At 39.3% G+C, this 13298-nt stretch overlaps 1 protein-coding gene across 4 annotated transcripts in view; it reads right to left on the bottom strand.

Annotated features, from left to right (window-relative positions):
* Positions 1–13298, bottom strand: part of TTC1 (tetratricopeptide repeat domain 1) — a 73600-nt gene that overhangs the window by 13919 nt on the left and 46383 nt on the right. For all 4 annotated transcript variants that reach the window (XM_029217248.1, XM_029217245.1, XM_029217246.1 and 1 more), the window contains exons 4-6: positions 6971–7031; positions 5408–5520; positions 1952–1988 (exon numbers count right to left, since the gene is read on the bottom strand). In XM_029217248.1, the coding sequence (XP_029073081.1) occupies positions 1952–1988; positions 5408–5520; positions 6971–7031 (211 nt within the window). The remainder of the gene's footprint in view (positions 1–1951; positions 1989–5407; positions 5521–6970; positions 7032–13298) is intronic.

The raw sequence follows: 13298 nt of genomic DNA, 5'->3' as shown, positions 1-13298 counted from the left end.
TCAATCTCCGCTTAGTCCAGCACATCATATTCTCTTAAAATATTCCCAACTACATAATACTCACAGGAAAAAAAAAATACTCCAGTGACTTCTACTACATCTTTTAAAAAACGGAACCCCCTAATTTACATTTTAACTCAGATACTGCCCCCTTCTCAACTAGTGGATAGCTTCTAACAATGCAAATATGTATTGAAGAGAAAGAATTCTTTCCATGATTACTTTTTTTTTTTTTTTTTTGGCCACACCTCAAAGCTTACAGGATCTCAGTTCCTTGACCAGAGATTGAACCCGGGCCCCGGCAGTGAAAGCACCGAGTCCTAACCACTGGACAGCCAGGGAATTCCCCATGATTACTTTATAAAAATCTCAAATGTCAACTTTTCACTGTAACTTGTGATTTTCTTTCTCAATCCATATAAACAGAATTAACTTAAACTTTATTTATGCCAAGGCTAAAAGACCAAAGGTGACTAGCATTAAATATTGTTCCATATAACTGGTAGTAATGAGCTCCAAATATGACCTCAGAAATAAGCTAAGTCCTTTGCCAGGGTTTATGCACTGAGTGGGCATGTGTTTGGGGGGGTTAGTGGGAGGAGAAGGGTCCTTAATACAAATAAACCATACTAGTGTCAACGTATTTGGCCTATGGGTTCAACAACCCATATGCAGCCCATAACAACTAAGTATAAGCACATGAATACTGATTTAACCAAATCCAAAAACAAATCTGGAAAACACTTTGGTTGGAAACACTTTCCTTCCCCTTCCTCCCATTTTCTTGGCTCCTACACTGAGGGTTACAGCTAGAAATGAATTCCCTTTCCTAGTGTATACCCTGCTAATCAGGCTTACAAGACATTTTCTCACCGTTTGGTTACAGAGAAAAGAACTGAAAATCAGAATCTTGTTCCTAATTTAAACTCTTCAAACCCACACATCTCACACAGATTAAGGCTGAACACCTTCTTCCAAACAAAACAGTACATTCAGAATTAGTTGCAGTCCAAGATAAATAGACCAGAAGAAGTTTGTTAGATTCTAACAGGTTCCTTCAGATACTCTATAGAAATACCAAGGATAAAGAAAAGAAATCCAGTAGAGAGGGTGACTAATTCATGTTAAAAAAACCCAAAAAACAGAAGAGGGAATTCATGCTTGGTCTGAGAGTGGGATTAGATTATATATAAGGTTCTTTCTAACTCTATGATTCTCTCAGAGAAAATATTATCCAAAGGAGGAAAATGGAAAAAAAAGCAACAACAACCCACAAATTACAAGAGTAGTAATTAGCTAGAAAGACTCATGAGAGTAGCAAGATGCAAGGAAAATGACTGCGTGTTCTCCACACCAAGACAAGACAACCGTCTGGCCTATCAGGAAATCTGTGGAAAAAACAATGGTGATCCTATGTCTGGGGCTGTCTCTATCAGTTGGTAGAACGAAAAGACCACGATGGAACTCAGATAGCAGAGGCTTGATTCACTGTGTGGAACCTGAAAGGATAATTAAAATGATGGCAAGGAGGTTTGGATTAAGTACTATATCTGAAGAGAGTACCAATTCCCTAACAGCAACTGCCCTTCCAAACACAGATTCAGGGGCCCCAACAGCAGCTAACTAAGATCTTCAACTTCAGTTTCAAAGGAGAGTAATTTGGACATACAGGGAATAAACTCTGTTTCTGTGGCCAAGGTAGCTTGGAATTATTCTCCATATATTTACCAATACAGGATAAACGGACTGAACTATCCATTCAAAAGCATGCTTACACTAAGACAACTACTGTGCAGTACCTCTAAGAAAGGCCGAGAGCTTCTTCTTTAACTGCCTCAGAAGAAGAGTACATGTGTACAAATAAACACCTGATTGAGAGCCTCCTTATTTGCTTGTCTAGCTGAGGTAATGCTTTTGTATGTTAACATGCAACAAGACCAAAAAGCTGTACCTTTGCTGCAGTCACTGATGGCCATCTCTTTCTTGTCCTAAAAGGAAATAGATCATTAATATGTCACCCTAATTCTGTCACAATAGCCCAAAGGCTCAATGACATATGCTGATCATTAATAATTGCTTATGGAGATGCAGAATGCTTTTCAAGGAAATAACACCAAAACACGTGTGTTACTTCCAAGCTAAAATTCAAACTATGCTCACAGCTCTAACTTGAAAGCCTCCTGGTGACAAATTATTCAACTAGCTTTTTCCTAAAGTATCTTTAAAGACTGTTGCAATTGATTTGTTATATTTGCAAGACACTTTACATTAGAATATTACAGTGAGAAAACTTTGTGATCAATTAACAGGGCAAATGACTGATATATGAATAACTGAATTAATAACCCTCCTCTTTGGCTAGCTGTTATATATCGCACCCAAAGTGGTATCTTGAAAATGTATACAGGTGGTCCATCTACAGACACTGTATGGTTTGTCACGTAGTCTCAGTTATGAACCTAAATTTATCCACTGATGAAACAAAAATACCAAACAATTCACTAAATAAGATATCTAACTAATATAACTTGCTGAACTGCGAAGCATGGCACAGTGGAAAGAACACAGGATATCAAAAGAACTAGATTCTCGTTTCAGCTCTGACACTAATCTGCTATTTAACTTTTCTAAGCTCTAAATGTCTATTTTCCCCAAATTAGAAAATGTCTACAATGTTAGAGAAATGTGAGTTCAAATAAACATTCAATACTTCCATAATGGCTACTATAGGAAATGCCAAATATTTTGCAGAATATTTTAGAGCAACGTCTACCAAATTGAGTTTCAGGATTCAATCAGAAACAGTTCCAGGATGGGGAGTGACTGCTTAATGGGTTTCCTTTTAAGGTCATAAAAAAAATTTTGGAACCAGACAGTGGTGACGGCTGCCTAACACTGTGAATGTATCCAGTGCCACTGTGAATGGCACTGAATTGTATACTTTAAAATGGTTAAAATGGTCAATTTTGTAGCATGTGTATTTTACCCACAATAAGCAAAAAAGGTTCCAGAGTCATTTGGGAAACACTAACTATATTACCTCTTCCAATGTTCATCATAGCAATTCACATATTAAAAACTCTAACAAGAAAGAAGTCCTGTAGTAAAGAAATCTGTAAGTCAGTATTTCCCCAACTTATTAGATTTCTATAAATCTAAGATACAACTTCATATTTTAACTGAAATAGGAGTAAATCTTTATAACTTTTAAAAATAATTAATTTATGGCTGCATTGGGTCTTCGTTGCTGTGCACGGGCTTTCTCTAGTTGCAGTGAGCGGGGGCTACTCTTTGTTGCAGTGCGCGGGCTTCTCATTGCAGTGGCTTCTCTTGTTGCGGAGCACAGGCTCTATGCACACGGACTTCAGTTGTTGTGGAACGCAGGCTCAGTAGTTGTGGCGCATGGGCTTAGTTGCTCCATGGCATGTGGGATCTTCCCTGACCAGGGCTCAAACCCGTGTCCCCTGCATTGGCAGGCAGATTCTTAAGCACTGTGCCACCGGGGAAGTCCCAAATCTTTATAACTTATGTTTACAACTGCTGTGGTGGTATTCTTTGTGCCCCCAAGTAACTACTTTTAGAGCCTATTTTTTTAGGGCTTTGTCTACTCTTGTGTAGTCAGGCCTAGAGCTGAAACTCTGTCCTAACTCCAGTTTGCCATCTCCAGACATGAAACATAAAAGCTTGCCCAGGCACACCCAGTCAGGGATGCTGAGCCTGCAAACTTGCCTTTCAGAAATTCTTCTTAAAGCAGTTAACCCATCACTTCCTTAAACTCAGAACATGCTCCTTAAATCACTTCAGTACATTAATTCTGAAAGTCTCCAAGTCTATAATTTTAGGATCTTTTAAAAATATTAGGAATGCAAGTTAAAAGAACAAAACAAACAAACAAAAACCCCACTAACAAACCTATCCTTTGTTCAGGAAAGAGTCACAGAGCAACTCTCTTTTGAGTTCTCCTCAGCTGTGACAGACAGAAGACTAGCAAGGCCATACATTTTCCTAATTCAAGAACCAGATGATCATACCAGCCCAACACTAGCAATGCCAGTAACTTGGCAATTGTAGGAACAAAGAATCCCAAAACCCAGGAGCCAAATGGGTATGGTACAAAGTTTTCTCTGACACTGAAGGTATCCTCCATCTCACTTCACAACGACAATTTCCAGTCTAAGAATGTGGCTAGATGTCTCCAAGAGGCAAAAGTGAAAGATCAGAATTTTCCAGCTAAGTGTAAAAACTATTAGGTGTGAATTCTGATCAATGGTAGAATATATTGACTGTTGTTTTAAATAAACTTAAAACAGTTGTTTTATTTCCCCTAATACAAAATGTCTGTTTGTATACTCTAGAATTATTCCTTCTCTCATGCCACATGAATCACTCTAAAAAACTTCACCCTAGACACTGAATCCAATAATAAAACGTATGAGTCTGGGTTGAAATAAAACTTTTTGCATGTCCGAATATTCAAGCACACCCCCACCCACCTTTAAAAACCCTGGCCATCCAAAGTGACTTTGGTAGAAGCACTAGAGAATTCCAGTCAACATCAAAAAAGAAAGTGATGTAGATACCTGATCTAAAAAAACAGAAAACCACTCCACCCAGTCTTGGGCCTGCTTTGTAGCTGCTTAGAGGTGTGTTAAAAAACCTACCCTTTGTGCTTGGAATACAAGTAGTCACAGTTAAACAAGTGGTATTGTTTTTTTCAAGCTCTCATCATTTCAATCTGGCAAGATTTACTGTGTTGACTAAATAGGAATATCAGACAAATCACAAATCTAACTTTTGGTATCCAGCACGATACCAAACAAATATATTTACACTCTCATCTATCCTAAATTCACCCTGTTACACCAGGTTCTCAATCCTTTGGAAATATAAAATACCTTTGAACTTTCCCTGACACCTACTTTGCATTTAAGCGTACCTCTCACCCCAACTCTTGGACGTTTCTCCCTATGTCCACACTTTCAACAGAAAATCAGAATCTCAGGGATAAGCATCTTGAAGTTCAGTTTTAAGCACTGTTTCCTGCCCCTTTGGGTCTTTATCTAGAGTTCCAGAGGCCTAAAATAAGCAGTTGTAGCTATTCTAGGAGATGCACTATAGGCTCTTTGCTTCATTAACCTGCCCTAGTTTGGCGGAAACTTTGCCAGGCTTCCTTCCATGGAAGTGTTCACTCAGCCACTTTAATGAGGAATGTGAACAGTAATCTGACTGAAGTTTTTCAAAATATCTTTTCTATCTTCCCCATGCCCTTTAAATCAGGGAAATATATGGGTAAGAAAAGAGAGGCAGCAACTTTAGAGCCCCTATGCTTGTTTCTGGAGAGAAGCTATCCTATGAAAACACTGTAAGTTCACGTGCTTCTTAAAAAGAAAAGGTCAAAGATACATACCTGTTTCATCCTTGCGGCAGCTCTATTTGAAAACAGGATAGACCTGTCTTTCTGGAAGGAGGATGGACACATCTGAAGGGCTCGACTGTAAGTACTTTCAGCTTCTATATAATCTGAGGATAAGGTAAAATATGAGAGGTCGTTATGATTTTATACCTGATATCACTGTATTCCAAAAGATCTCAGAATGCATCGCTTTCCATTCACGGGACAAAGGTCTCCAACAGAATGCTCTATATGTTCACCTTTAATTTGGCTTATCAATTTAGTAAAGTTTTGAAAGGGGATTAGGGAACTGGACAGATGAAAGAGACTGAAATCTGGGATTAATGGCCCAGGATGAAGAAAAAAATTCTATGTATATATTTTCATTAAAGACATTGTACTTTCATGGAGTCAACCTGGCTAAAACTGCTTCCATGAAATGTTTGGAGAGACATTTTATAGAGCCAAAAGCACAATGTAAAAATCAGCAGTTGACTAAACACCTTAAAAGAGAAAATGGTGGGCTTCCCTGGTGGCGCAGTGGTTGGGAGTCCGCCTGCCGATGCGGGGGACGCAGGTGCAGGTTCGTGCCCCGGTCTGGGAGGATCCCGCGTGCCGCGGGGCGGCTGGACCCGTGAGCCATGGCCGCTGAGCCTGCGCCCCGCAACGGGAGAGGCCACAGCAGTGAGAGGCCCACGTATCGCAAAAAAAAAAAAAAAAAAAAAGAGAAAATGGTGATAAATTTATATATTCATTGCCACACAAAGAATTACGGTCGGGGTACTAAAAGAAAAATTGCCTACTCACTCCCTTCTCAGGTTTGAAAGATTTAATACTAAAATACAAGGAGATACGCTTTCAGAGAACCTTTAGTTTTCTTAGAAAAAAAGAAGTGATGATTGCTAAACCAGGATATAAGAAAAAAAATTTTTTTAACCTAAAAGTAACTAGGGGAAGATGTTACTACTCCTAGATTTCTAAAGCATGCACACTCTGAGATGTGATAGAATTTGATCATAAGAGCAAATAGTTCCCCCAAATTATAAGAACGAACCCCACTTATTCCTAAGCAAATATAGGAAACCCAGAAGGAACATCTCTCTACTTAAGGCATCCACAGAAAAAGGCACATGAAAGAGCAACCAAAGTACAAGCAAAATCCTTCCCTCGGCCACACCGGATGCATTGGGCCAGTATTCACAGCACTGTCACAAGTAACGGGGACCCTCTTTTTACAGCAATGTAGCAAAATAGCCTTTTAACATTCCAATTTATAGAGTTTCCCAAAGCAAAAACTCAAGAGTTTTTCCTTCTAATCTCTGGGTTTATAGACAGTAGATTACAGAAAAGAAAAACTATGCCTGTGCCTAGAAACACATGGTAACTGGTCACTGTCGCTTGAGAATAATTTGGACGTGGTAAAAAACCAAAATTCCAAGGTGTTGGGAGGCAACAGGGTATTATTAGCAGTTCAGATCTGCTAATTGTTTCCAAATGTTCTTTGGTGTTTCTTCACAGAATCTACAAAAGAATGAGGAGTCAAGACGCCCAGCATCAGTGCTGAAATAGGTATCTTACCTCCTTTTTTAAACTGCTCATTTCCCTCCTCCTTTAGTCTAGAGCTCTCTTCTCTCCTTCTCTGAAAGAGATCAGAGAATGACATAAATTCTCACAATATTATGATAAATGAACAAAAAGGTCAGCTTTCATTACACATTATGCTATTCAAAAGGCAGCAGCTTGACTTTTGAGAACTGGGTCAGTTTTATCTAAATCTCAAACATACTGAAAAAAACACATGACCATCTGGCTAATCATCAAGTGAATTCTTGATGTTTAAAAGATAAAACCCAGGTTTTCTGTTTCTAGCTTTTGCACGGAACAGTAATTTCTATTTACTAAAAATGAAACTAAGTATACCCACTGGTACGCTTACCATTATAAATTCAAATTCTAGATCTGCTACTTATTAATTGTAGAAGATCCTGGACAAGTTCCTGATCGTTCTGAGCCTAGTTTCTTCATCTAAAAATTAAGGCTTTAATAGATTTATGGATTAATGTGATAATTTATGTAAAACTCCCAATACACCGACTGGCAAATAAGGGCTCAATAAATATTAGCTATTATTTTTCTGTAAAATAAATAATGTAATACTTACTTAGCTACAATTGCAGTTTGTGTCATAAAGGAGACATACAGTAGCCAGCAGAGCGCATTATGGAGGACAAGTCTTATTTGCAGGGTCAGGCAGTATGCAGTTAGCAGGCTAACACAGGGAAATCTGAAGAAACCCAGAGAAACCTCTCTTTTCTTAGCTTCTTCTAACAACTCAGAAATTAACACAGATGGCCAAGCACTCTTTGAACTCAAAGGCAGAGTGAATGTTATTCTGTAGAGCAAAGATGACACGTGCCGAGTCCCTATGTGCTTTCAGCCTTGAACATCTTAGCAATATGGTCGGCAGAAGCAGAACTGGCAGGAGTGTCTGCCTGCCACCTTTTTTTTTTTTTTTTTTCAGTACGCGGGCCTCTCGCTGTTGTGGCCTCTCCCGTTGCGGAGCACAGGCTCCGGACGCACAGGCCCAGCGGCCATGGCTCACAGGCCCAGCCGCTCCGTGGCATGTGGGATCTTCCCGGACCGGGGCACGAACCCGTGTCCCCTGCATCGGCAGGCAGACTCTCAACCACTGCGCCACTAGGGGAGCCCTGCCTGCCACCTTTTGACAGCTTTTTTTAAAAAGAGAGAATCTCCAAAAATCTCTCCCATCATTCTTGAAGCTTCTGACTAAATAAAAACTTCAAAGGGAGGAAATAAAGTTAGCAGGGTTTTTCATCTACAGTACAAACTGGGAGCCTAAACAATTGGTACTCTTAAGATTAGGAACTAAACTAAAAATGTTATGTCTCTGGAGAAGATTTGTAAATGAGCTGTTGAGACCAGGGTGCTTTCCAAATACCTTATTACTATACTCTGGATGAAACAGAACACTTGATGAATCTCAATAAAGAAACTAAAAGGTAGGTATAAACTGAATTTAATTTTTATGACATCTATTAATGTTCAGCAGACACAATAATAATTCATGTTAAGATACAACATATCTGAAGAAGGACTACTCTAAGGGAATACAGGAAAAAAATGGGTAGTGGTGATGGCGATCAAAACACAAAAATGTGGCCACATTTACCTAGTACTACCCAGGAAGGAGGTGCTTGAATTATAATATCCTCTACTGTACTGGTTAGGATTTTTGGATGCTAGCAAAAGGACTATCTTAGGCAAAAAAAAATTTAAGGGAATATTTACTGGAAAGCTACTGTGGGGCTCACACAATCAAAGGGAGGCCTAAAATATACGCTTAGAAAACAGGCAGGACTCAAGTCAGCTCTGTTAAGTCAAAAAGCAAGAAAACGTAAGTGTCTTTTAGTGGAAGAATCTGGCCAAGATAGGACTGTAATAGCAGCCAATAAATCCTATCCATTCCCCTTTCTTTGTCCTGATCCAGATTTAAAGTTTTGGTCAGAAGCATCCAATGAGCCAAGCGTAGGTCACATGCCTTGGCTGTCAGAAAACAGAGTGAGGGAATTGGGGGACTGACTGGCACTCAACATGATTACAGCACAGGGGAATTTCCTCCACATGAGAAAGGGGATTTGATGCTGGAGGCCAAGAAAACCCCATAACAAATCCAGTTAAAAGTTATTTCAATCCCAAATAGATAAAGCAATCTTGAGAAAGAAAAACAAAGCTGGAGGCATCATGCTCCCTGATTTCAACCTATATTACAAAACTATAGTAAGTAAAACAGTATGGTATTGGCATAAAAACAGACACATTGATCAATGAAACAGAACAGAGAGCCCAGAAATAAACCCACACACATGGTCAATTAATTTACGATAAAGGAGCCAAGAATATACAATGAGGAGAGGACAGTCTCTTCGATAAGTGTTGCTGGGAAAACTGGACAACCACATGCAAAAGAATGAAAATGAACCATTATGTTATACTAGACACAAAAATTAATTCAAAATGGATTAAAGACTTGAACGTAAGACCTGAAACCATAATACTCTTAAAAGAAAACTAAGGCAGTAAGCTCCTTGACATAGGTCTTGGTAAAGATTTTCTGAATCTGACATCAAAAGCAAAGGCAACAAAAGCAAAAATAAACCTGCATCAAACTAAACAGTTTTGGACAGCAAAGGAAAACATCAACAAAATAAATGGAAGAAAATATTTACAAATCATATACCTGATAAGGCATTAATATCTAAAATACATAAAGAACTCATACAACTTAACAGCAAAAAACCTCAAACAATCTTATTAAAAAGTGGGTGAAGATCTGAATGGACATTTTCCCAAAGAAGACATACATGGCAAACAGGTACATGAAAAGACGTTCAACATCATTAATCAGCAAGGAAATGCAAATCAAAACTCAATGAGATATCACTTCACACCTGTTAGAATGGCTATTATCAAAAAGACAAGAAATAACAAGCATTGGCAAGACTGTGGAGAAAAGAAATCCCTTGTGCACTGTTGGTGGGAATGTAAATTGGTAGAGCCACTATGGAAAACAGTATGGACGTTCCTTAAAAACTTAAAAATAGAACTACCATATGATCCAGCAATTCCACTTCTGGGTATTTATTTGAAGAAAATGAAAATACTAACTCAAAAAGATATCTGCACCCCCATGTTCACTGCAGCATTGTTTATAATAACCAAGATATGGAAACAACCTAAATGGCCGTCAATGGATGAATGGATAAAGAAACTGTGGTGTTACACACACACACACACACACACACACACACACACACAACGGAATATTATTTAGCCATAAAAGAGAATGAACTCTTCACATTTGCGACAACATGGATGAACCCAGAGGGCATTATGCTAAATGAAATAAATCAGTCAGAGAAAAACAAGCACCACAAGATCTCTCTTATATGTGGAATCTAAACAAAACAACAAAACAAAAAACACCAGGCTCATAGGTTGGGGCCGGGGGTGGGGGTGGGGGTGGGGTGGGTGTGGGAGAATGGGTGAAGGGGTTTAGGAAAAACTAAAAAAAATTTTTTAATTCTAAAACAATTTCAATTAGGGTAAAATCAAAACCCTATAAATATTAGAGAATTCATTCAATCAATTTTAAATTCACTCAAAACCACACACACACCCATGTATCACTGGCTAATAAAGTTGTAACAATGAAAAGTTGTTTTCACATTAGAAAATATATTAATGCAAGGTAGCATGTTAATAAGTTAAAAGAAAAAATTATAGGATCACATGAATAAATGCATCACAGGTCTTAAAGGTCTGGAATATATTTTAAAAAAAAACAGTTATATCAAAAAAATTCTTTAGAGAAGGGCAACTCATCAAGTTATTAGAGTTTAATGTCCATACGTTAACAATTTCAATCTATTTTAACTCTAATTTCAAGCTACTTTCTGGTCTATAATCTGTTATCCAGTGCCAACTTATCAGGAATGTTCTATGAACACAGGTGAGTCTTCCAGACGGCCAGATCAGGCTCTTGTGAAGCTCGCATGCATGTGCGTGCGTGCATGTGTGCGTGCGTGCCTGTGTGAGAGTGTGTGTGTGTGTGTGTGTGTTTTAAGAGCTTAATCATTATTTGGTAAATTTAGAACATTAACATTTCAATGAGAAAAGCCTAGACCCAAGGTACACCCAGAAGGAATTATTGATAAGGGGCAGCCTGAGCAGGCAGCCTGAGAAAAGCTCACAGTGTCTTTATAACTAGGCCTAAAAGTTGAACTGGCCAAGAGGTGAGCTCCAGAACGTATTTCAGAGGCCAATTATTCTAAGGAAGGAATTTTATTTTTTGGTCTGATAAATCACAACTCAGTGACCCATTAAGCAGTAAACCCTGGAAAAAGAGCCGCTGCTTCCACAGATTGTGTAAATTGAGGATTAATTCAAGTATCAATATCATGCTGAATATCTCCTTGGCAACAGCTAAAAATAGCACTTTGAAGAGAAAGCTGCACTATCTCCCAGCTGTGCCAGGAGACTAACTTGATCCCAGTACAAAGACTAGGATTTATTCTGCTGCCGGAACATACTCTTTTTTCCAAAGGATGGCACGCACACTGTAATGTTATGGAATCCAGGGACAGATTTCATCGTGTATAATTAGCATGCTAAGTGCCAGCAGTATTCACACATAAGTGAACTGGTAGTGCTGGTATCCTGTTGCATTACTGGGTGCAAATCTTCCAGGTTCTCCTCTAACGTGGTTAGGAGCCCTCTCACATTCCTCCACAATGCCTTTTAACACATTGCAGAGACCTCACACGGTAACATCTGTTCTAGAATTGTATCTGCATAAGAATGGGGACCATTCTTACAGGGCTCTTAACTCAGTAGTCCTCCCCATCACTAAAAACTCAGGGAGAAATAGTGACATTACCTTGCACTGTAAATCATCACAGGAACTGCCAAGGAAAACCTCAAAAAGACAATGCCCTTGACGAATGGAGTTTATTTCAACAGTTATTACCACAACTGCAAACTTTTCAGCCTGGCACTCAAAGTTCACTATAACTCATAACAGTATAGCATTTCATTGCTTAACATCTGCTGTCACATACATTAGCTCAGCTCATCTGCTTCCCAAGACAATTCTGAGAGATGGGCATGGAGGTATCTACCTATTTTACAGGTTAAAAAAAAAATTCAGAAATCTTTTATTCTTTGCAACAAACTTCTATTCCAACCTACTCAGCCTAATCTCCCATTACTACACAAGTCATCTCTTCTAGACAGCTGGCTCTCTTATTCTTCACTCCATTCTTTTGCTTACCTACCCACCTTGGAATGCCATTGTTTTTCTTCTAGATTTCCCTTCCAACTGCCCAAACCAAATTTTCCTGTTTTCAAAGTCTAGCAAAAACCATATCTCCTCCCCAGGACTACTTTTCACTTCCTTCCCCACATGATCTTCCTTTGAATGTAGACTGTACATAATGCCTCTAATTGGGCAACTCAATTCTACCTCACAGGTTATTTTTAAAAATTATAAGAGGACTTCCCTGGTGGCGGAGTGGTTAAGAATCCGCCTGCCAATGCAGGGGACACGGGTTCAAGCCTGCTCCGGGAAGATCCCACATGCCGCGGAGCAACTAAGCCCGTGTGCCACAACTACTGAGCCTGTGCTAGAGTCCACGAGCACAACTATGGAAGCCTGTGCACCTAGAACCTGTGCTCAACAAGAGAAGCCACTGCAATGAGAAGCCCGTGCACCACAACAAAGAGTAGCCCCCGCTCACCGCAACGAGAGAAAGGTGGCAAGCAGCAACAAGGACCCAATGCAGCCAAAAAAAAAAAAAAAAAAAATATTATAAGAGAATTTAAAAAAGCACTGCAAAAAGTCTGGAACGTTATAAAATGCTCAGATGGTTTCATGGGTTGAAGAACACTGTACATTCCTTAGGCGTGGGCAAGAGGGGCCCGTCAAGGTCCTCTTCTGACCGCACCCTTCCTCCCGTGGGGCCCCTTTAGACCATACTCCAGATTTCTTACCTAAGTTTTCTTAGCCCACTTCTAGGATCTGTGTAAACCTTTGCTTGGATCTATCCCCCAAGGGTGAACTTTGCTGCAGGTGTACATTATATTCCAGGTGCAATACTTTGTACTCTGCCTTCCCCATACCTGGAATCAGCCATTTCTCCAAGGAGTCCTGGATTCTTTTAGTGGGGAATGGCACTTAGAAACCAAGGTCTAGGTATTACTAGGGAGTCACTGCTTTTAGGCCCTCTCAGTGAAGATACCCATGAAAATACATCTTAAATAAAACAAAAATCCCAGGAGTCAGAGAATACATACAAGTGAAATCTTCTATGTATGTATTCAAGTAAGT

Source organism: Monodon monoceros, unplaced genomic scaffold (genome assembly GCF_005190385.1).
Source record: "Monodon monoceros isolate NGI ecotype Baffin Bay Population unplaced genomic scaffold, NGI_Narwhal_1 Super_Scaffold_12, whole genome shotgun sequence".
In the NCBI taxonomy this organism is placed as follows: domain Eukaryota; kingdom Metazoa; phylum Chordata; class Mammalia; order Artiodactyla; family Monodontidae; genus Monodon; species Monodon monoceros.
Note: the sequence above shows the minus strand (reverse complement) of the source record. Positions and strands in the feature narration are given on the sequence as shown.